Source organism: Aspergillus lentulus (genome assembly GCF_001445615.1).
Source record: "Aspergillus lentulus DNA, contig: Alt16, strain: IFM 54703, whole genome shotgun sequence".
Taxonomy (NCBI): domain Eukaryota; kingdom Fungi; phylum Ascomycota; class Eurotiomycetes; order Eurotiales; family Aspergillaceae; genus Aspergillus; species Aspergillus lentulus.
In genome coordinates, this window is record NW_028322113.1 from 3625436 (window position 1) to 3649505 (window position 24070).

Genomic DNA, 24070 nt, shown 5'->3' on the forward strand with positions numbered 1-24070 from the left:
TCAACAACAATGGCGCCTTGAGTTCATGTTTGAACAATAATAATGCAGATGCTCAGTCGATTGCAGACGTTGAACTGATAAACTGATATCTCTTTCGGATCTCTCTATCCGTGGTGGCCTGAGATGCTTCCAACCTCTCCAAGCCAATAGAAGAGTAAAAACAAACAGAACCCGACGCCAGGGGAACTCATTCAACTAACCAGGGATTTGGACTCCAAATCTACGCGGGCGCCGCGGACTCCACCATATTTTTTTCTGCCTAGACTAATCACTCATCATCCCTATTACTCCTGTTAAGCTTCTTTTCGACCCCAGATTCTGTCAATTGTCAATTTTAGTCTCTCAATTGACTTGATCTTTTGATATACACGACGACCTCCACCATGCCCTCTAAATCCTCCTCCCAGCAATCAAATTCCTCCCGCAAGAGTTCCTGCGGCTGCTGCTGCTCCTCTCTGCGCAAACTCGGTTTCCTCGCGGTCTTCGTGGCCATCTTCGCTGCGCTGTACAGCTACCTCGACGCTCGTCTTGAGCAATTCTACATCTTCGATCCCGAACAATTGCACGACCTCTCCCAGCGCGCCGTCCAGGCTCATGGCAACGACACCCGTGCGATGGTGGACTTCATTGTCGCTGAGCTGGACCAGAAGATCCCCGGAAACCACCTGAACAAGAACGAGGAATGGATTTTCAACAATGCCGGTGGTGCTATGGGTGCCATGTACATCATTCATGCTAGTAAGTTTGTTCTATGGCTCCCAGCTGGCCACTCTTTACGAAAAAGCTATTTGCTAATCATAATTCAGGTATCACCGAATACTTGATCATCTTCGGTACTTACCCTCGCGCTTCTCCTTTTCCCCTTCCAAGTTTTTCTAATTAGGACAGGTACCGCGATTGGCACCGAGGGCCACACCGGCCGCCACACCGCAGACGACTACTTCAACATCCTCCAGGGAACCCAGGTCGCTTTCGTTCCCGGAACTTTCGAGCCCGAAGTCTACCCCGCTGGCACCGTCCACCACCTCCGCCGCGGCGAGGTCAAGCAGTACAAGATGGAGCAGTCCTGCTTTGCCCTCGAGTACGCCCGTGGCTGGATCCCTCCCATGCTTTTCTTCGGTTACGCCGATACTTTCTCCAGCACCCTTGACTTCCCTACCCTGTGGGCCACGACGAGAGTCACAGGCCGCGAAATGATCATGAATCTGCTGCGCCGCAAGCTTTAGTCGCGATATGATTGGGACGATACATAACCGGAGATCGGAGATATGGGATATTGTACTGTAATACGATAGTGTGCCTGTGATTATAGATTATGGTAATGCTGTATAGATAGATATAATCTTCTTATGACTCCTCAGCTGCTTGCAAGTCAGACTGTTTTTTTTCTTTTTGGTATCTAGCTTCTTCCCGCTGACAAAGCATAATGCAAACGGAACAAACACTAGAATCCGCCTATCAAAAGATCTATCAATCGATCAATACTGATAATTATTATCGCGGGGTCAGAAATTCTTCATCTCCATCATCCGGTCTTTTCCCTCAAGATCTCCCACCAAAATGCCTCCAACCCTGTGTTTCAACTGCAAGGAAACTAGAGCTGTTATTATCCGTCCGAAGAACCGGCACAAGCTATGCCGCGCCTGCTTCCTCGAAGTTTTCGAGGCTGAAGTCCACGAGACAATCACCTCCTCCTCCCTCTTTTACCCCGGCGAGCGCGTCGCCATCGGCGCCAGTGGAGGCAAAGATAGCACGGTTCTTGCCTCGGTCCTCAAAACACTCAATGAGCGCTACAACTACGGCCTAGAATTATGTCTGCTCTCCATCGACGAGGGCATCAAGGGCTATCGCGATGACAGTCTGGAGACCGTCAAGCGCAACGCGGTTCAGTACGATATGCCGTTAGAAATCGTCGGGTATAGCGAGTTATACGGTTGGACAATGGATCAGGTTGTCGAGCAGGTCGGGAAGAAAGGCAACTGCACCTACTGCGGGGTATTCCGGCGACAAGCGCTCGACCGGGGTGCCGCTCGACTGGGTATCAAGCATGTCGTCACGGGACATAACGCGGACGATGTAGCAGAGACGGTGATGATGAATTTACTGCGAGGGGATCTGCCGCGTCTGTCGCGGGGGACTAGTATCGTGACGGACTCGGCGGCGTCGGATATCAAGCGCAGCAAGCCGCTCAAGTATGCGTACGAGAAGGAGATCGTGCTGTATGCGCACCACAAGAAGCTGGATTATTTCAGCACTGAGTGTATTTACTCGCCTGAAGCGTTCCGAGGCAGCGCGCGGACACTGATCAAAGATCTCGAGAAAATCCGCCCCAGCTCGATCTTGGATATTGTCAAGAGCGGAGAGGACATGGCTGCTCTGGTGCCGCTGGAGGTTAGTTCGAGCGGGAGGAAGTGCGGCGGCACCGCTGCTGCTACTGCTACTGCAGAGGACGATGAATCGGCGGGTGGCTGTGGTAGTCAAAATGGTCGATCGAGCGGTGGCGAAATGGCGGAGATGGAGAAGAAGCTCGCAGAAGATGACGCCGCGCAGTCTAGAGAGACTGAGATCAAGCTCCCGGTTGCCCCAAAGAAAAAGAGCGGCGGCAAGGCGAATAACCCGAGAGCGATCAAGAGTCAGACAATGGGCAAGTGCGAGCGCTGCGGATACATTTCGAGCCAGAAGATTTGCAAAGCGTGCATGCTTCTGGACGGGCTGAACAAGAACCGACCCAAGACCGCGATTGAAGTGGGCGTTGGTATCGAGGAGGAAGAAAGCAGCTCTACGCTCATGAGGCAGATGGAGCGAGTCCAGTTGACGACCGGCTAAGCCAGGAGGAGAAGAATCCAAAATGCCCTCCTTGACAAGCTGCTACGCGCTCTGCAGTGGCGCACCCCTCCCATCAGGACTCAGGCCCTACCCGTCCCCCTGGCCAAAGATCGATACGCTCGATCGATAGACCAGGCAAGACAATGCGCGGCCCATCAGCGTCAGCACTCCAGACGCATGGCTAGCCATGCTCGCACGACGCCACCGCCGCGAACCGGCCCCAAATTTGCACGAGAGATAAAAAACCAGATCGATGCAATTGAATATATGCCAACCATAGACCTGTACAGGTCATGTCATGCCGTAACTCCAGTAATGCTATAATACAATCAAATCAGTCTCTGTCCATCTCCGCCCTTCCTGCAGATACCCGAACCAGATCTATCTCATCGTAGCCGATCCCATTCATCCCATCTATCACGCTCAAATCGCACAAGAGCAAGAACAATAGTGGTTTCACTCCTTCCTCCCTTCCTCCGCAATCGGCAAATCAAATCCCACCCGTCTAGCAGTCAACCGAATCTTCTCCTTCTCCGTCATCGTCATCCCGGGGTTATACCGCTCCACAAGAGCTGCATACGTCCTCTGCGCACGCGCATACTGCGCCATCTGCTCGGCTTCTTGTACCCGCTGCTCGAAGTGTGGGTCAGCCGATTGCTCGCTTGTGCCTGTGCGGAAAGCTTCGCGGACGCGTTGCTGCAGGGGCGTTGGGTTGGAGAGGGTGCGGCGGGGGAGTTCGCGGAGGATGGCGCGGTAGGTGGAGCGGAGGTGGGGTGTCATCTTCTTTTTTTCTCTTGATTTTTGGTTGATGAGTACGCGGGTTTGTTGGGTGCTGAGGTGCAGGAGGGTGAGGAACTGATGGTTAGAAAGTCAATTTAGATCTACGGAGTAGAGTGGTAGAGATATTTCGATGCTATCACGTGATCTTATCGGTGGCTTTACGGAGAGAGATACTACAAGTAGAGTAGAGCGCCTGATGAAACGAAACAATGCGCAGAGGGCTAAAACGGCATCAGTTGATTAATATGTCAATTATTTAACGATATATGTTGCATATATGTACACCAAGTGGTTACCACCACTTGAAACGTCATTTGACCATCTCGTCAGTCAATCATTAGAAGGCATGTCACGTCAGGGTGTAGGGAGTATAGAATATATATGTAGTGATGCATGAGTCGTGCATGTAGTAATAAAGTAGGTGCGGTTGCTAGGTGGTAGTGGTAGAAGTCGTTTCTGAGGATATGCTCAATCCGGTCAAGACCGCAGCCAGCCGAATTTCTTGCGTCCTGTGTCGAGCCCCGTGGAGGGTTCAACCTGTACACTGCGTGCATACAAATCCTACTCATATTAGCCAATGAAATCGCCGTCTGTTGGTTTGGCACGAACCTCTTCATCTCCAGAAAGCTTGATATCCAGTATCAACCGCTGCACATCCTCATACCGATTGATATGAGCGTACGGGGTCTTCTGGCTGCGCTGGATGCCCAGAATGACTTCTCCCATCACCTCAAATTTCTTCCAATTGATCCGAGATCGGTTGTCTCCGACAAAGGTCTTATTCCCTTCCTCGGCCGACACCAAATCACGGCGATGTAGTGGGAGGAACGGAATTCGCTCCGAGAATGAATTATCCCAGGCTAAGCGATATGCAAAATGGCTCTTCTGCGTCCCCATGAGGATCACTAGCCTCATGAAGTCCTTCTGTACTTGGACTGGGACCAGCTCCCGCGTCTGAGACAACCGATGTACTGGAGTTCCATTGATGCCGGCAATTAGTGCACCCAGGGAGTTGTAGTTATTCAGCCGCCGCAATTTCTTCAATTAAAGTTAGATATCTCTTTTCCCTTGTCCACGATCAATTCTTACCTGTGCAATGTTCATAAACTTCTCCAGGGCCCTTGCCCGGTGCTTCGGCTTATCCCGAAGAAGGATCATACTAGCCACGAAAAACGCGATATGGTTGAATTGCTTGATCATGCGATTGACATGTTTCAAGCTCTGAATCTTATCTTTGTCCGGGCCTGAGATACTGACATGGCGTACAAGGTCCCGAGGTCGAAACGAGTTGAACATGATCCAGTCAATTCGTGTTAACTCGCGTGCAAATTCTTCGTCGGGTATCTCCATGAATTGTCGCCATTGTATCTTGGACAGTGGCATGCTAGGTGTCAGCTCCAGGTGTTCGGACTCTCTTTGCGCAGCTTCAATGCTCAAGCTCGTGAACGATTGGCTTGAGATCGTGCCGGGCTTGTCCACCGTAGAAGTACCCGAGAGCCTTGTGCTCTGCTCTGGCGGGCCCTCGCTCAGATCTAGAGCGCTCATGTTGTAGATGGGATCCTCCTCCTCTTCCTCGCCCTCATCTTCTCCTGAGGTAGGCCCTCCCAGAAACATAGATGGAGAGCTCCGGCCGGAATTGACGTAGAAGGTTTCCTGGTCATCGAATTCCTCCACGTCGCCGTCTTTGAATGGCCACCCAACATCGTCATCTTCCGTGTTCACTTCGAGATACGATCCAATCTCTTTAGCAGCAAACATATAGAAATGACTCTTCTCCAACGTTGATACAAAATCCAGGATCCGCTTCCGCGTTTTTGGATATGCCAAGTCGCCGGGGTACTCCGATACCCACTGTGCCATCACGTTGAGCAGTCTCAACTGATCGGCAATGCGCGTCAGCTGGTCAGTGACGTTCTTCTCATTTCGTTCAAAACGATGTATCAGCGCATTGAGTAGACTGGCGGGTGCCGCAAACTTGCGATACAGGCACAAGAAGATCGATGAGAACTTCGAGTCTTGCTTCGACATTGGCTGCGCCACAAGCCGATCAACTAACTCATCAAATGTGTAACCGGTTTCATTCGAACTTCCATCGCTTGTTGATTTGTCCTTGCTGCTGCCACCAGGACTTGACGGGGCGCTACGCGACACGTCAATCTCATCTTCCGTCTCCAAGAAGCTATTAAAGGCGTCCGATCCGCCACTGTTTCGCCAAGCAGAATGGAGCCGATGCTGGCGATTGCGGTCCTTGGATGGAGATGACTCCCCTGACGCTGATGGCCTGTGCAAGTTCAACGTGGCTCCGGAGGGAGGGGTGTGCGGTCGCACCGGAAACGAGTTGCTCCGGGCATATCTCGAATTGTGCGAATTGGAAGCCAGGTTGGATGAGTCGGTCCGGTCGACGGGATACAGGTCGTCGCCGTACCCATTGACTCCTGATTCAAACACACTCGTGGAGTTTGAGCCGCCCGCGGCTCCGTTGAAGAAGGCTGTAGGTGTTTCGGAGTTGGCACGAGTATGACGGCGATCTTGCGAGCGCGGTGGGTACGGGGCGTCGCCAGAGGTTCCCTGGTCGGACTGGCTGGGGGGAAGATCGGTGAATTCTGAGGATCACAGTTAGCATTCAAATTAAGATCTGGCTCGCAGAGCGCAGCAGCTGTGAGATTTATGTAGCTTTCCACTAGGAGACAGATAAATGAAAGTTCGGTTTCTTTTCAAAAGGGCAAAAGGGTGAGCGAACGCTAACTCAGGCCGTGCCGCGAATTAGCGCGACAACAACCGGCCCAAAAGGGGTTGGTTGTTTGCTCGTCCCATGTTTTGTTGCGAAACGCCCAGGAAGCTCCAATCAAAATGGTGGAACAATAGGGGTATAGGGGGAAGCTTTTGCTGTTTGAGGTGTAGTGAATCTGTTGGGCATGGAGTCGTAGGGCTAGACGGCAATGTTGCCATCCGCCTGATTGACACTCACCATATTTTTTGCTGACAACAAATCGCAGCAGCTTGGCAATGTACGTCTTTTGCGATTGTGGGGATTCGGGGGACATCCGATGAATCTCATAATTGCCCAAAGCAGGCTCAAGGAATCTATCGTGCCTTCGAACATCACATTTACTCGCAATTAGAATAAACGGCAAGGATGATGCGGACAAAGTGTCTAAGTAAACGAGCCATTAGCAACCATATACTTTTCTCGAGAAGTGCGAGTCTGAAGCAAGCGGAGGTACTCCGTGAAACATACCAAGTAGGCCTGTCAATTCTGAGAGGCTCTCGGGTTGGGACACGTCATGAAGAACGAGCACTCCGTCAATGACCTTTGGCGAAGTGGCATCGTTGCCAATCCGAGGCCACTCGAGCTCTCCATTGCTTCCGACTGTTATCTCTTTGGTCGAAATCTCCACGAATCGAACAAGGTAAACCGTGCCGTCTAATGACATTTTCTTTGTTGTTGATCGTGAGGATAGCGGGTTCTTCATGTCTAGAGCGCTCCGAATGAATGTGGATTTACCGGCTTTCTCTGGGCCAACAACGGCGATCGTAAGGTGTGGGAAGTTCGGCTTCTGAGATATCTATAGCGGAAATCAGTGGTTAGCCGTTTACTACAGCCTCCGTCAGATCACAATGCCCGTGGACAGAACTTACCCCGTTACCGTCACGAATCGGCAATAAGCCGGTGTCACCCCTTGAGAGAACATGTTCCTCCTCCTCTATGAGAGGGCTTTCAACCTTACTCCGTGTGTCCGTTGCCATTCTGGAGGAATCGAGCTTATACAGACCTCCGGCCGGTGCGGAAATTGTTCTGCCGGGAAGGCCTGGTCTCTGTGGGAAGGGTGCAGGCTGAGCTCTGTCGCTAGACGACCGCTCCCGTCGCTGTTGCTCAAAGGTCATCATAGAGTCGTTTTGGTGCAAAATTTAGGACGATCGCGGCGAGTGGAAGGGGCCAGCGAAGACGTCAACATGCGATAGCGCAAATACGATATTGCTAGGCGAGTGACTGATGTTGATACGACAGCTCATCCATTGTCGCTTTGAGTAGAATGGTGGTCGATACTGATTGATCGTTTGCTCTGGAAGTTTTGAGTCACGGTCTCTATCGGTAGTCTCGTCTTATTCTCTCTTTCCGCTGACGGACTGATCGATGATCGAATACGAATCACACTGATAAAGAGACAAGATTAGTAAACCCCGTCGTATTGTCGGAAGAACTTTTAGGATAAGCTCACATGGACGTCCTCCAATTTGAAGAGCGCAATACAATTGTACTCAATTTGCCCTTGCAGATCAGATCAAAGGCGGTTTGCACTGCCCGCAAAGGCGGAAGAATGGATTGGGAACCAAGAACAGAAAGAATCACTCTTCGGTACAAATGTTGGAGGCTGAGGTGGGTTGCCAGACGCTCAACACATAGACGATAAATAGGTAAGTAAATGGGTAATTTTAATAGAACTGAGAGGGAGACATGTTGAATCACTTGGTCTTAAAATATAATAAAAGCAGACCACGCAGCTGGAACTAAAGCGTATCCAGGCTCCACGATTTTCGCGTGACTGCGGCAGAAAAAGAAAAAGGCCGACGCGGGATCTTCAATCTGTGGAGGCAGGCAGACAGAAGCCTCCACTATATCGCTTCAGGATTGGATAATTGACGGCCAGAGCTGTGATACTCACAAGAATAGGACAGTGATGAGAAGACCATAGAAAAGAGACAACAGGACGGTACTAGAATCTTATGGTTCACAGCTGACGATGGATGGAGCATCCCGGACGAATCGGAGCAATGGTCGTCTACAAAGTGGTACAAGAGAGACACAGCACTTGAGGTGGCTCAATGGCCTTTCCGAATCAGAAAAGGAGTCAGCCTACTATTGTACCGAGACATCTAGATCCGTACACCATTCGTTGTTAAGTCGAGAGATGTGCACCAGTTACATTAGTGACCATCTTCTATTCAGCTATAGAGAATGTCATGCCTACGACTGATGTCCCGTGACGAGACAGTTATATCCCAAGAGTTGGGAGCAGACTGGATAGTATATTATTCGCTTATACAAGGGACACCAACGCCCCAGCAGCAACCTCATTTAGGGTTAGAGATAGTAAAAGGCGTACTTGGAGGAGTAAGCTGCCCAGGTAGCTGAATGTAGCTAAATGAGCTAATTAGTTAGATAGAAGCACCGCCGCTCATACGCCTTCAACCTCATTCGTTCCAAGGAATGGTACGACCCTCGCTAGTGTTGTAGACTTGTAGTGGTCCTCATGATATAGTGGATGATATATTGACCTAAATCCAAACTAAGAAGTTGGCTAACTGCTCAAAAATCAGGGATTGGTCCGGATTCGTTTTGCTCATATCCACACAGGAAAGACATCTGCATTATTATTATTGACACTAGAGCTGACTCTTCCCAGTGGTCTTGCCTTGAGAACCGCCTCTCAGTCATAGAGCGAGTGGCGCGCAGAGTTTTGAGTCACAGTAATACCCCCAGACCTGGGAAGTCAAGTATTGTGCAATGCTACGAAGTGTTTAAGAGACAATTGAAAGACTCAGCCCATACAGAAACACGGAAAGGCCGATCATGGGGATAAGATTTGGGGCAGCGGGTTCTGAATCTCGTCACGCAGCCTGATCGGGCTCCACTGTGGCCAGGCGTCTAATAGACGTACCTAACCATTCAATCACCGTTGGGAGCTCGGTTTCATGTGTTCCAAGCTCATTTTTGAGTGACAGGGTTGATCATTTGTCGCTTCGAGTCCGATAAATCACACGCATTCCCAGAAGCGTCCCATGGATTCGTTCGACCTAATACCTCGACTCGCCTGTGATTCGAGCTGTTCGGCATCAGATCGATGGTGTTTCGGCCGGTCGGCTCCTTTCCAGCTATCACAGCCCCCGCATTCTGCTACGGTCCAAGACATAGCCTGAATCGCGGTGGGAACGTCTCACTGGGAGCTGACCTTCAAGTGGTATTAGGCGGGGAAGATGGAGCAGAAGGGAAACGAGGGGGATCGCCACTTCATGTCTCTTTGTCCTTGTAAGATGTTCTGCATTGCTCAGCTGAGAGCGGAATATCTATCTAAGGCTGTTCAAGTAGTTTGTGTTTCAACCGATAACAGAAACACCAAATATATATTTACTCAGGCTATGGGGAGGCATCTTTCATATATTGCCCATTGACACTCAAGATTGCCATTGTTTTCCCCTGATCATAATCGCTCGTCAAGAGCACTTCGCTATCGCGATGTTTCGATAGTGCAGCTACATCGCTGTGTTTCGAAACGATCTTCCAAGCCAAGTAGTATGACATATTTATTCTCTTCTCTTTTCTCGCAGAGAAAGAAAATTCATGCGGGCGGCTGGTGCTGGTTTTCACCGTTAATCAAAGCCATAAACTTCATAAACGCCTCTGCATGCTTTCCGGTCTCCAATCCTTCTTCGCATCTCTCTCTCAATTTCCTAACCTTGCCCAAACCTCGGTTGAAACCCTTCTCCCGGGTCCACGAGCCTCGATTGCGGTGACCTCCTCGTCCCCTATGGTAGGGTCTCGATCGCCCCGCAGGTCCCTGCTCTATCCACTCTTCTTCCAGAGTAATCTTGTAAATATCGCGTAGGCAATCGCGAAGCTGAGGACTCTGAGCAAGCAGGTCTTTGATCTGGGGGGAGGACGCTAATGCTTCCGCGCTGTATGCATTTCGGGTTGCTTGTGCGTTCGAGCTCTCGTTGACTTCCGGCTCGCCAGTGACGTTAGGCGTGGTTCTAGTGGCATCTGTCGCGCTTGTCGGCTCCGGCGCCTGGGGTTTGGGTGCGCAGTAGATCTTATGGGACTGAGTGCAGGCGAGCGAGCAACTGTAGACAGTGGGTTAAAACAAGCGCAGATACTTTGAGGTAACGAAAGAAAGCTTACCTCAAAAGCCCACAGGTAGGGCATTTGTACTTCGAGGGTTCGGAAACGCAAACCTCGCAAGTTCCAGCCATCGTTTGCCAGCTTGAGATTGCGAGCCAGCTGAGCTGCGATCAAACTTCGTCAAGCATGATTTGTAGCTTTTGCAGCTACAATAAGATGGCAGAAGGCAATGAGAAAGTAGCCTTAAGCCAGAGCAAACGCATCAACAAGGGGATAGGGTAAGATGGTGGGAAGATCTCAAAATCACCTTCGGCGTCTACGCCATCTCCGCAGAATCAAAAATCGTGGATGCCTCAGGACTCAGGAATCATTCAACGAGATGTAGATCACATGATTCGTCGCCGCTAATGGCGACATGGCCAAAATCTAAGACCGTTATTCTGTTCGATAATTGCGCATTGTAGACCAGTAAACCCTCATCTTCAGGATTATGGGCAGGGGCAGAAAGTTTATGATTTTCAATGAGCTTAGTGGTTGTCATCTACCTTTCTCAAACAACTGCGTTTGTATAAGAGGGGTACGAAGTGACCATAATGATGGTGCTCCATTCTTATCAACTGGAGGCAACGTTTGTGGTCGACGTAAAGTACAACTCGGATTATAGGGTAAAGATATAGATTAACTAGTATAAACCTTTACATGCGAATATCTCACCAGAGAGGTATGAAGCACTTCAAGTTGTCTAATGGATGTCAATTGCTCCTGTCCTATTGGGCTGTTTCTTCTATACCTGATTTGTCATCAACGGGAATTTGGCACAATTCCCGAAAGTCATGTGACTTTAGATTGCGTCAGAGCTTGATTGAAAATGGGTTGCAGGAAAATAGTATTCTACTCCGGACAACAATTATTAGTTCTTCTTTTCCAGTGTAGAGTATCTTTTCTGCAAGTCATTTCCAGGTATCGCTGAAAGATTTCTCAAAATATGTCTGTCAGCCGCACATCGACAAATATACTCAGAAGGGCTCTTCTGGACGCCCGTTTCTCGCCGCAATCTACCGCCGTCCAGGCGCAAGGCATCCGACCAGCACTCGGATCATACAAGAGCATCCATAACTCCGCCAGGTTGCCTGCCATCACGGCCTCAGAGACTCGTCGCCGGCCGACTTTGCGCCCTCATCATCGGCCTGCTGCCCAAGCCCTGGTGAACGGACCGTTACCCGTTACGAAGCGGACAATTTTTATCCAGACCGAAAACACTCCAAATCCTGATGTGAGTTAAGCGTCCCGATTGTCGAGGACGATTATCTGTATGTAGACCGCTAATGATATACTACATGCAGGCATTGAAGTTCATTCCCAATCACCGCGTCCTCCCGGAGGAGTTTCCAACGTCTTTCCTGGAGTATCTTTCTCCTCGGTCGACCCTTGCGCCACCTCATCCTTCCCCGCTAGCAGCGAACCTCTTCAACGTCGATGGCGTGACATCAGTGTTCTACGGTCCGGACTTCATCACCGTGAGTAAATCCAGCGATGCGAACTGGGCGCACATCAAGCCCGAGGTCTTCAGCCTTATCACGCAAGCTGTGACGTCCGGAGAGGCGATTGTCAATACGGTAGAGAAGACCGGAGAACATGCGCAGGAGGGTGGTGAGGAGGAATCTCTCAGCTTCAACGAGGAGGACGACGAGGTTGTTAGCATGATCAAGGAACTTCTGGAGACAAGAATCCGGCCTGCGATTCAGGAGGACGGCGGTGATATTGAGCTCCGGGGCTTCGAGCACGGCATTGTAAAATTGAAGCTACGAGGCGCGTGCCGAACTTGCGACTCGAGCACTGTGACGTTGAAGAATGGCATTGAGTCGATGCTGATGCACTACGTATGTTTCATCCCCCTACCATGTCTGGCTCGCATTAACGTTCTTTGTCATGAACAGATCGAGGAGGTCCAGGGAGTTGAGCAAGTCTTGGATGAGGAAGAGGAAATCTCCATGCATGAATTCGCCAAGTTTGAGGAGAAGTTACGTCAGCAGAAGGGCCCTCAGGCTACAGCTTCTACGGGAGGCAAAGGGACCTTGGACTCGGCACTGTAGGCCAGTTGTCTCCGTATATGCCTCTTCAAGGTTTCCGATATAACGGTCGTTTATTCCAGCTGTCAACGTTTATTGCGTGGGGAAAGCATACCCATACCTTCCAGCTGGGTTGACGATCGACGATCGCCTTTCCCGGGCAGCTTGTACAATACAGAGATATACATCAGCCACATATCAAAGATCTATGCAAGTGGCTTGAGAGCATTTGAAGTTTGACCACTAGCTCCCTTGACTGCCATGTTGCCAAGATAAGTCTTCAGGGTTCGACGCTTGGAAGCCCATGGATATATTTGCCATGAGCGTTGTGACCAATCAACCCAAGTGTGAAAAGGTGTGATACCTTAATAGGCGTCATAACGTGGTACATGTGCCACGACAAAGAACTATCTGTATCAAAGTCACAGGCAGGTTGTTCCAAGAGGGGCTAGACAAATGGACGTCGAGTGGTACTACATATCAGGTGAGGCATTATCAGGTGATGCTCAAAAAGCACATACATGTAGGTCTTTCATATCAGGGTGTTTGGTGATTGGGTTCGATTCCCATGGTTTTGCCCATAATAGGTACCAGCTTTGAGACCTACCCAGAAGCGGACCAAAACAGAAGGAGTATATAGTTTCGGTCAACTGTGCCGCACCGAGCGTAGCAGTTGGATGGAACGGGTAAGGTGTAGACTAGGGACCGACTCCTCCATATGCAGCCATAGTCGCCACCTGACTCTGGCGCCCGTACTTGTCTTAATCTCTGAAAACTATTGGGGTAAGCTTTGCATTAACCGAGAACAACATGCATAGGTATGTTCCTCGCTATGATAATCCACCTAAGATACTTCATGCCTAGGCGCTAGACAATTATCAGCGGGGTTGCTCAAAAGCACAAAGTACTGTGAATTTGATGGAGCTAATCTATTCATTCGAGAGACGTTATAACCTAAAGTTTGCATGAAATGTATAGCAGTGTAGTTTTCGGCCGGAGCGGCTGGACCAAGGTTCCAGTCTCAGATCCAGTTCATAAGTAGCGCTGTGCCACACATGGACTGTCATCGGTGCTTGTCACTGTGAGCAAAGTACTCTTTGCCTGATCTGGTGACGGGACTTGGGGCCGGAACTTTCGGGGTGAGCCGCAATTTGCTGCTGGAGATGGAGGACGAGAGTGGTGTAGGTATCGGTTTAGAGTTATCAGCTGCCAGATGGCTTTTTTTGTACCTACGTGATGGATGCTTTGTGTGCCCTGTAGCTAAGAACATGGCTCTGTCTTGCATCCCTCAGGTTGACTGAGCAATTCTGGGCGTGGGTAATGATAAACACTTCGATCCTATCATCTACATACGGAGCACTACCAGATACAGACTACTATACCTCTCAGTAGGAGAAGGATAGAAAAGGTAGGTGCGTACGCTATATTCTGCAGACCAAGTGCGACAATCAACGTCACGACGTTGATCCGTGGGTTGTGTTGAGCCCCATTGCAGCGTATCATTCGCCACCGTCAACGAGCGGCGAGGAAGGGGTCTCGGTAGCTTGTAACCATGGATGGAAGCTGGATCTGCTTACTTTTCCATCGTATCAGAGTTCTATCCGGAAATCTCGAGGTCTACTACCTTACCCTATGATGCTTACACTGAATAGGAGCTATATGTTACCACCAATGACTGTCAATACGATCAGGTACTAGTATTATCGGATAGCAGTCAGTTGACACGGGCTAGGTAGGGACAAGAACTGGCCAAGAAGCAGGCAATTTTAGAGATTCAGATATGGAGGGGCGCAGACTCATTGTGGACTATGGCTGAGTACTGTAGTCTAGTCTGTACTGGCCTGGATGATGGCCGGATGGGTCCAATGTGCGGGAAAGCTCTCTCCGCAATAATTTCAACAGACCATCCTGCAGGCTCAGAGGCTGCAGCATAAGAGGGGGCAAGCGGGCAAGTGGGCCGCAGAGAAGCACCAAACGACAAATCGGCGCCAAAATACTCAGGCATTCGGGCTCGACAGTAAAAAAAGCCGATGGCCATTGCTCCCCCGCACAACAATGGTGTCAACAAAGTGCCTGCAGTAGTAGTGGATTCCAGTGATGATGGACGAATGTAGTTCGTCTTCAAGTACGAAGACAGGTGCTTCATACCTATTTATGTCGAGGAATGAGGAGAAATTTTGAATTGTGTATGAGTGTCTCAGGTTGCTGTCTAAGAAGGTTCTCCACTCCGCATTGTAAAGAGATGTTTGCTTCGTCGACCACCTAAATGGAGGTCCGAGTGTAACCTAACGTCCATGGTGGAATGACGTTGACGAGTATCTACATCGCATTGAGGAAGTAATTTCTGCAACGTCAAACAATGACGACTGAGTCTCAACTAGAGGAAATAACAGTTATTACGGAGTACCTGATTTTACCCAGCCTTTCCTATATGTCAGGTACTACCTCAGTACATATTTTCCAACCCCATCCGCGTGGAAAGATGGAATGAAGGTAAACCCCAATACATTTCTGGTCTCTTGTCCCTCCTAGATATATTAACTAAGACTGATCTCAATGCAATTGGTCGGCATTGATATAACTTGACAGTCTTGGTAGGAAATGATAATGAACGTGACCAGCTTAAGCACAACTTTCATCGGCTAGGCTAGCAGCTGTCTCCGCATTCTTCGAAATTAGCCCAATGCACTATCCATGCTTCTAACCCTTGAGTTCTTGACATAATCGCCAGCATTAGCTGCTTGGGTCGAGGAATTACGGAGTAAATTATATTATTGTCGAATCTAGAATCTTCCCTTTGTAAGGGAAAAGACACAGTGCACCAGCTGTCAACCCCGCTCTTCACTCGTCTATGGCTGTTGGAAGAACATCACCGTACATCAGGCACGAGAATAACAGACAGGCTAGGAAGTTAAAGGCCGCACTTGCGTTAAACTCGAGTGTCATTCGAGACCAAGTCAAAAGGCGACTGGATCGTTTTCCTCCCAAATCCCAATGCGCCATTGGTAACTTCGTACCCCCGGACGATCGTCAACTTGCCCTCCAGAGACCCGCCAGGACCCGCTTAACGGAATGCCATCCAGTGGTTGACCATTTTCCAGCTCCTGCCACTGTCATAGTCATACTACTAGGTACCTACTCAACGACTGACTAGTGCTATCAACCAACAGTCAAGTTCGGCAACAGGAGAGAATATCATGATCCTACTAGATACGAGAACTTTATTAATATTAACAATATTATTGCAGTCATTGGTGAGTTGGTCTGTTTACTGTAATCTTACCTGATCTTTCCTGTCAGGAGGCTGATTCGGTTAGGAAAGGTAATCGATCGGCCATCTTCCTATTCAGCATTAAATCCGATTATGGAGTATCCAGACTGAGTCCAGGATGGACATTATATAGATATCAAAAATCATCTTCAGTAACAACGAAACAATACTGTCTGCATCGGCTTGGCTCGAAAATAGAGACTCCATTGACGGACCCATATAAGGTAGCCCCGAGTTATTGTCCAAAGTAGGAGAGCTGTACTTAATGAGTCTCAAGACAAGATCAATCTTTGCGCCACTTCTCGGTGCCCCGACCCGTGGCTCGATCTAGTTCTCTTGTCACCCCCAAACCCAAAATGCCCAAAAGTGGCCTGAGGTTCATTAGTTTACTTGCATTAAGTTACCTTCCCTTAGGTTCTTCTACTTTGGATGACTTAGTACCTCCCTTGGACTTGCAACTTGACTGGGGTGTACAACCTTACTCCTCTTTTCTTTCGATTCCTCTTCCTTGTCTGTCATCTCCTTCCGTGTTCCTTTCATATCTTCCTCCTTTTCCCGTCCCCCCTCTACTTCGTACATCCTATGTCCTATGTCGTTCTCATTCTTCCTCCCTCCATTAATATCCCCTCCTTGATCTGGGACACCCAACAACGTAACCTTCAATCCCCTGCATCGGCTACCGCATTCTAGATCGACTACACCGGTCGAATCAACCTTTCCAACTCAGCTACGTTTCCGACAGTTCACCATAAACCCGTCCTCGCGATACCTGCGCCGCTTTTCCTCTCCGCCTTAACGCATTCCCCTCCGCGACAAAGCAGTAAGATCACCACTCTCTTTTTTGGTCTTCTTCTTTTCGTAACCACCTATCGTCTGTATCGCATCTAACCGCAACGGAAATAGCTTCATCAATAGGCGATCGCAATCCTCATACTTCATTCCTTCCAAGATGCGCTGCTCCTAAGCAGATCTGCCCACAATTCAGGCGTCAAGAGTGCTTCCACAACGTCATCCGAGGTCACGCTACCACCCTCGCACCGCATCTTTATTATCCAATACTGCGCCAAGTGCGACATCGACCCTGTCGCGATTTCGATTCGACGCCTTTACAGATTCTGTGGACGACTTTTAGTCCGACCAAAAAGTGTCGAAAAAAAAAAATAAAAATAACGAAATTATCAGAAAGAGAAAAGAGCCCACTGTTTCTAGGCAAGCATTGAAGGACGATCTACAATCGAGACCCCATCTTCGCGCAACGCCTTCGCCGCAAACTTCTGTGCTCGTTTAGACCGGAAGCCTGGTCGCTTCTTTCGTCGCGTTGCTTATTTCAGTTCGATTACGGACCACAACGTTCTTTCATCGTCGAGGGATTGGCTTCGTTTGGGTTTGGATAGATAATAAAGGGATTGTTTTGGCTCTAGACTGGTAAGTCTCCGACACCTTGATATGTCAGAAGCTTGCTCATACCTCCGGGACGCTCGCTCAGACTTGTTCACGAAAATCATTCTGCCTTTTGCATTCGTTGAGAGGTGCCAGTGATACCCACATCCATAAAGGCTTCTGTGTTAAAAGGGGGAATTGTACATTGTTACTTTCTACGGTATGTGTTGAGTCTTTGTGTCATGCTTTACCCCATTTTACACCCCGCAATCCCCACAAAAATGTCAACCATTCTCATGCTGCATGATTCTCTCAATCATGGCTTCTTCTGGGGCGTCTACATCTTCGCCTGGCGGAGCTCCAACCGCGATTTACTGCATCCCAACTTCAGTGTGTCGCAATCAAATGGTCGATCACGTCCACCGCAGTGAGGCATACGGGCATATAAACAAGCCGAAACCTCTCTTTTTTCTACTTCTTATCCTTGAAACTGCAGTCATTGGGTCGAAAGCTACCATCATACTGTTCCTTGGGCCAACAGGTGCCAAAAATTGCCACAGACCCTTGAAGTCAGATCTCATTGGCCGTTCCCCGGTTTGGGCTGAATAGTCCATATCATTATTTGAGACCCCGGCTGAGAGGTCCTTTGGCATTGAACCTTCCATAGCTTTCAATATCGCCACTCAAGCTACTTCCCTTCATATCGCTCAGTATAGACATTATCCCATGCATCTGTCTGCTATTTACCCTGCCATTCTTTGCGTATCTGACTTAAACATTATCTTCATGCTATGCTGCTTCATCTCATTTTCATTGACACTTCAATCCCACTGGTGCAACCTCGGACTAACTTATCATGCAACAAGCTCATATTCCGCTGAGGTCACCGAAGCTCGTTCTTAGGGCCAACGCTCCTTCAGCACACTTGCAAAGTCAATAGGGCTTTCCCCTCTTATTTGTTTCATTCTCTTGAGGTTGACGATACAAGAGTTGGTCTGGTTCATATCTTCTTCTAGTGAATACCTTGTGCTGCTTTACTTCTCGGCGCTGCACACAGAGTGTTGTTGGCAAAATCAAAATCACTCACCTCCTTCTCTCACTGCATCCAAGCATCACCATTATCAGATATCAGTAAGTCGATATCTTTTACATTGCACCTGAAAGACCTCATCCCATCCTCATACGTTACACAGCCTCAGTACTGTATTCTACTCAACCCGTCGGTGTGGACTTCCTTATTTGTATCTGATGTTGCTGTCTGGCCCGAAGTGTTTAGTTAGGCTTCGTTCTGGATTTCTGACCTTGGGCTCCTACTCATCTCGTCTACTTGCTAGCTTTCTCTAGACTCCTACTGACGTGCTTGTTTTAGTCCCTAGACTCTCAGTCACGACTGCGCTGTCGCCAGTGATTCAGCCTTTCTCATAATCTACGCTTTGAGATAGGGTTGAGCTTACAAGACAATATGGCCGAATCGTCTGAAAAGTCCACGCAAGAATCCAAACCTGCCGACCCGCCAGCAGTGTCCAGTAATGCGTCAGCCAGGCTTGAAAAAACCCATCCTGGAGTCCGTCGCTCGACGCCCGATTCGGAAGCTCTGGCATCCTCAGATGACGACGTAGACCACTCGCATCTGCCGTCGACATCCGCGACTGTTTCTGCACCGAAACCTACTCGCCGTACTTCATGGCTGAACGAGATTCCCCTCAATATGCCGAGAAAGGTGTCTCTGACTACTGGTTCCTTGATCTCAGGCACCGGTGCCTCCAACCCGACCAGTCCCGCAACTGACCACACCGGCTGGCCTTCGGGGACAAGTCCTGGATTGAGCAGCCCAATGAACTGGAACCACGTCGGAAACAGCTCGTTCACATGGGGCACAGGCATTTGGAATTCCGAATCCAGGAAAGAGCCGCCACCCCGACTCTCAGAGATTGTCCCGTCGCCTACGATGTCTAGTGCATCTGCTGCTAACAACTATTTTGCGGATGAGTTGTTGAGTCCCATTGCCCGCACTACATCTGGAGAGTCGGCGATCCCGTTCTCTATCCCGCTTCACCCCACGCCCAAGACCTATCGCTCGCAGTCTTACTCCGTGGGGCAGATGGATCCAGAGTACTTGAACACGATGGCCAATAAGTCGGCAGCACCGTATCCAGGTGGGCGGGTTCGGAATGCTGGACAGTACTCCGCGCTGCAACACCGATCGTCCCGACCAAGCCTCCTTGGAGAACTCGGTCATGACCCTGCCACTCTCGGTCGTGTTCGTGAGGATGATGACGATGGCGGTAGCGGTAACAGTTCCGACGGTAGTCTCAACGCTTATTCGGCGAATCAGGCCCGCACAATTGAGCAACTCTCGCGGGAGAATGCAATTCTGCGTCAGGCTGCAGGTCAACTGGATAACAGACTTAGAGATCGCGCCATGTCTTCTGCGTCCACTACCAGTGGGTATGCAGTTGGTAGCAACTTGCGCAACCCCCATCGGATTCGTGGAACCGTCCCCGAGGAAACAGATCTTGCTGTGGAGGATCTCGACGAAGTGGGCGACATACCCGGTTATAGCAACATTCACAGCAGCCTGCGTAGAAGGTTTTCCGAGCATTCGGGTAACCTCGAGAAGCAGCTGCCTTCCACTCTCACCCCTCTTGAAAACCGTGCGTTGGAAAATATTCGTAAGGCGAATTGGCAGACTTCTCTTGGATTTGGCAGCCTCGCCGATATTCCTCAGAGCAGGCGACACTCTTTTGCAGATATTCCCATTCGGCACGCTTCTATTTCTGGCGACTCTCAAGTAGCGGCCACATCCCGGGCTGGAATGGGAGATCGGGAAGACCATCTTGTGAATATCAGTGATGGTCCCCTTTCAAATGCCCAGAGCCAGAATCGTGAGTATCACCGTCTGCATATGGCTTCTCGTCCTGAGGAACATGAAATGGAAATGGAATATTTACGAGCTCGTCAATTTGCAGAATCCTACTTTGCTCGCGACCAAGCTCTTCGTGTTGCCGAAGGACCCTCTGCAGCTCCTACTTCGCTTCACCAGGCTTATACGATGCCAAACGCTTACGGCCGCCACCAGTCTGGTCTTGCACATGGCCATCAGAATCAGCTTCTGTATATCGTGACTTTCAAGTGCCACCGTGCCGACGTTTTCTACATACAAGAAGACACTGGCTTGCAGGTGAAACCCGGTGACTTGGTCATTGTTGAAGCGGATCGTGGCACGGATTTAGGCACTATTCAGCATGCGAATGTATCCTTGCAGAGAGCCCGGGAGCTGAAACAGCAGTATGCAGAGGAACACTACAAATGGCTGATGATGTTCTCTCGGCAAGGCCAGAACGGAACCGCGAACGTGACTGGGAGTGTTCCAGCCTTGAGCGGAAGAAGCACTATCGGCGGCATGGGTCCTCATGGTCCGCATGGTGTGCAGGATTTAGCAGGAGATATCAAGCCTAAGCTCATCAAGAGACTTGCGCAGAACCACGAGATCCTGACGCTCCGCGACAAAGAGGGCAACGAGGCGAAAGCAAAGCGGGTCTGTCAGCAGAAAGTTGCCGAGCACAGACTCAACATGGAGATTCTTGATGCCGAATTTCAAATGTAAGGATTACATCCAGGCCATCGAATTCATGGTACTAACTGCGACAACAGGGATTGGAAGAAACTCACTTTCTATTACTTTGCAGATTCGTACATCAACTTCAACTCTCTTGTGACTGATCTTTTCAAGATCTACAAGACCAGGATCTGGATGTCGGCAATCAATCCAGCATCCTTTGTGACTCCGCCAACTGCTGGCTTGCCGCCTCCGGGAGGTGTTGGAAATGCCGACGGCCGAGTGTACGGCGCTGCTCGAGACGGTATCGATGTTGGCAGAGAAACGGTGGGCAATAAGATCGGGGCCCTGCGCAGCACCTACACAGATCCTTATCAGTCTTTTCCTCATGGTGCCCGACAGCCTGATTCCGGCCTTGGTGAACTCGCACCTAGTGCCGATCCCTTCTCTGCATACCAGCCAAACGCTTATGGTGGGACCTTGGACACTGGCTATGTCGACTATGCCGCGCATAGCCCAGGCGTGGGCGGTGGTCCGTCTCGAGTTCATAATGCGCCAAATGACTGGACCACCCGGTTCCAGGGCCTGTCACTTGGATCTTGAACGAGAATCATGGTACCCTTGGCTCCAAGGTGTCGCTGCCTCCTGTACATCATGTTCGCTGTTGAATCAGTGAAATGACATGCACACTGTACTTTTCTTCTCCGTCTTCATTGTTCTGTTGGGTTTTCAACTATTTTCGAAACTGTTCTTTATTCAGTGATTCCCATTTCTCCAGTCGTTCCTTTTCGACCTCTCTCGTCGGTTTCTGCCGCTTTCTTCCTATGCTCTAGAAAAATTGTGGGACGGATCTGCTAAAAGATTTACGATCTGTCGTTATGCTGATACCTAATAGACCTCAACTCATGATTTGATGGCTTTCCCTGATTACTTTTCCGACTACACTGAAGCAGCTGTACATCAGCACTTGCGCTTTGATCTCTTCTTCGTTTCCTTCTATGACCTTACATACAGGTGCTTCTTGCGTACCGTCTCACGTTCGTTGCCATACTACTGTCCTGTTCTGTACACGTGCCACAATGATAGTTACGAATGACTTTGGTGCAGTCGTGATGGTTTGCAGGGTTGGAACAGTTGAGAGACTTTTCTTTTTATTTTCCCTTGCGTAACGGAGAAACGGAGAATATTGAAATTTTTTTACCGCTGGTAATAAGATTGAACTCTACATTTAGACAAGAAATAAAATTGTTTATGCTTGCACGCTGATAAACTTCGCCTCTTCTCCTTGCGCTTCTAGGTAGTGACGGCAGAGATGTGGCACGTGCCCAAACCACACCCAGTTGTCGTTGCCTTGCGGCCTTAGGGCTGGACCTAGTATTGAGTGACCTAACCTAATAAGGAAAAGGAGGATTCAGATCCGCATTTGACACCTTAGGCATCAACAAGGGTTAGCGTCAAAGCTGGTTGGTGGATGCGGTTAGGCTCGCGCTCGCCTAATTTGCTAGCGTCCCACACACAACACTTCGCAAAAGAGATCATCTTTCCCTTCAATCTTTCCAGAGCGACATCGACGACAACCGACGACCTGCCACGCCGACAAGGTACGTATTCGCGACCCTCTATCTGTGATAGAATTACTCAAATTGATTCCAATAATTCGATTCAATTTCTTCGCAATTGTCCGATTCATCAAGCTGATTGATTCCAGATGGGTGCCCTCAAGTACGTGGAAGAGATCCAAAAGAAGAAGCAGTCCGACGTGATTCGCTTCCTGCTGCGTGTCCGTTGCTGGGAGGTGAGAATCCCCCCCTCAATTTCGAACATTTGACATCCCGCCGGGAGGTGAAAAAAAAACCTCGTTTGCTTTGCCATAGGATACCCTCGAAAAAAGAGATTTTTTTTATTCTGGGTGTTGCTGGGCTCGGCTTCGAAGATCGCAAATTTCGCTCACAAAGCTTGCTTTTCTTTCCCGCCGGCGGATGATGTGGATGTGGCACACAAGACAAGTTATATTTGGACTTGTGTTGTCTTGCTATACACTCGTTGAACTTTGCTGAGAGTGCATCAATATAGCTCCGTCAACTGAACGCTATCCACCGTGCTTCCCGTCCTTCTCGCCCCGACAAGGCTCGTCGTCTCGGCTACAAGGCCAAGCAGGGCTATGTTGTCTACCGTGTCCGTGTGAGACGTGGTGGCCGTAAGAGGCCTGTGCCCAAGGGTGCCACCTACGGTATGTTTATGCGAATGCAGGATTTTCTCAACGTGGGAGGAGATTGGACTAATTGTGGCTTCGGATTACAGGCAAGCCCACCAACATGGGTGTTAACCAGCTCAAGTACCAGCGTGCTCTGCGTGCCACCGCTGAGGAGCGTGTCGGTCGTCGCTGCGCCAACTTGCGTGTCCTGAACTCCTACTGGATCAACCAGGACTCCACCTACAAGTACTTCGAGGTCATCCTCGTTGACCCCCAGCACAAGGCTATCCGCCGCGATCCCCGCATCAACTGGATCTGCAACGCTGTCCACAAGGTTCGTCTACAATGCTCGTGCGGCTCGGCGCGGTTATGGGAGTTTTGCGGCGCCCTTGCTAACATTTCCTGTACAGCACCGCGAGAGCCGTGGTCTCACTGCCACCGGAAAGAAGTCGCGTGGTATCAACAAGGGCCACCGCTACAACAACACCCGTGCTGGCCGTCGCCACACCTGGAAGATCCACAACACCCAGAGCTACTGGAGATACCGTTAGATGTAGACCATTGGGTGTTCATGGGGGTTGGTGGTTATGGAAAATTTCTCTCTTCGAGGATGTGTTTACTCCGACAAAAACTCGCTTCTGTGACTTTGTCATTGAATCATCAGGGTGCGAGCCTAATGCAACAGATCTTTCGGATCGGATGTTAGCAAAAACCTTTCTCTCTCTGTTTCATTCTATGATTCCCTTAACGAAGTACGACGACTCTTTTCTTTCTTCAGGAAGCTCCCGGCAGCTTGTAGTCGACTGGTAGGCTAAATGTAGAACCAACGTCAATCCACAACCGGCTGTAATTGATATCCACTGCGGGCGGTGTCAATTACCGGTTTGATGCGGAATAGCCGCAAGTGGAAGACGTTCCGACATGCTAATGTTGCAGTAACCCGGACCATGGTCTTTTGGTTGACTAAGATACCACTTAGTACAAGTCGTCAGAGATTGTGAGACTAGTTGGAGCTTCAGCGCCCAAAATAGCAGCAGTTCGTGACATCCGAGCGTCACATCCAAGACGAGCGCCTAAGGCGCGGGTCGACCCCATAACCGTGGTCCAGTAGGGCGACGCCTAGGTAGGCTGTCGCAAGAGTTGGTAAGACATC

General features: G+C 49.7%; 6 protein-coding genes across 6 annotated transcripts; 4 read left to right on the forward strand and 2 right to left on the reverse strand.

Moving 5' to 3' along the window:
* Positions 1–383: 383 nt before the first annotated feature.
* erg2 (C-8 sterol isomerase ERG2) lies at positions 384–1226 on the forward strand (the record flags this gene model as incomplete). Its single annotated transcript, XM_033563629.1, has 3 exons — positions 384–738; positions 807–833; positions 889–1226. 3 exons carry the CDS (start codon positions 384–386, stop codon positions 1224–1226), a joined length of 720 nt encoding a protein of 239 aa, XP_033419520.1.
* A 334-nt stretch (positions 1227–1560) lies between these two features.
* On the forward strand, positions 1561–2826 carry ALT_8635 (putative PP-loop ATPase superfamily protein; the record flags this gene model as incomplete). Its single annotated transcript, XM_033563630.1, has 1 exon — positions 1561–2826. One exon carries the CDS (start codon positions 1561–1563, stop codon positions 2824–2826), a length of 1266 nt encoding a protein of 421 aa, XP_033419521.1.
* Positions 2827–3282: 456 nt separating this feature from the next.
* On the reverse strand, positions 3283–7494 carry ALT_8636 (putative Ras guanyl-nucleotide exchange factor RasGEF; the record flags this gene model as incomplete). The annotated part of the gene is made up of 6 exons (XM_089600448.1): positions 3283–3681; positions 4216–4644; positions 4696–6209; positions 6575–6760; positions 6845–7172; positions 7246–7494. The coding sequence occupies 6 exons, from the start codon at positions 7492–7494 to the stop codon at positions 3283–3285; spliced, it is 3105 nt and encodes a 1034-aa protein (XP_089455341.1).
* A 2450-nt stretch (positions 7495–9944) lies between these two features.
* On the reverse strand, positions 9945–10575 carry ALT_8637 (zinc finger HIT domain-containing protein; the record flags this gene model as incomplete). The annotated part of the gene is made up of 2 exons (XM_033563633.1): positions 9945–10446; positions 10505–10575. 2 exons carry the CDS (start codon positions 10573–10575, stop codon positions 9945–9947), a joined length of 573 nt encoding a protein of 190 aa, XP_033419524.1.
* An 854-nt stretch (positions 10576–11429) lies between these two features.
* On the forward strand, positions 11430–12537 carry ALT_8638 (NifU family protein; the record flags this gene model as incomplete). The annotated part of the gene is made up of 3 exons (XM_033563634.1): positions 11430–11717; positions 11788–12324; positions 12382–12537. 3 exons carry the CDS (start codon positions 11430–11432, stop codon positions 12535–12537), a joined length of 981 nt encoding a protein of 326 aa, XP_033419525.1.
* Positions 12538–18626: 6089 nt separating this feature from the next.
* On the forward strand, positions 18627–23468 carry ALT_8639 (60S ribosomal protein eL15; the record flags this gene model as incomplete). The annotated part of the gene is made up of 8 exons (XM_033563636.2): positions 18627–20767; positions 20819–21255; positions 21306–21370; positions 22229–22324; positions 22432–22518; positions 22797–22953; positions 23025–23251; positions 23328–23468. 8 exons carry the CDS (start codon positions 18627–18629, stop codon positions 23466–23468), a joined length of 3351 nt encoding a protein of 1116 aa, XP_033419527.2.
* Between the last annotated feature and the right edge of the window lie 602 nt (positions 23469–24070).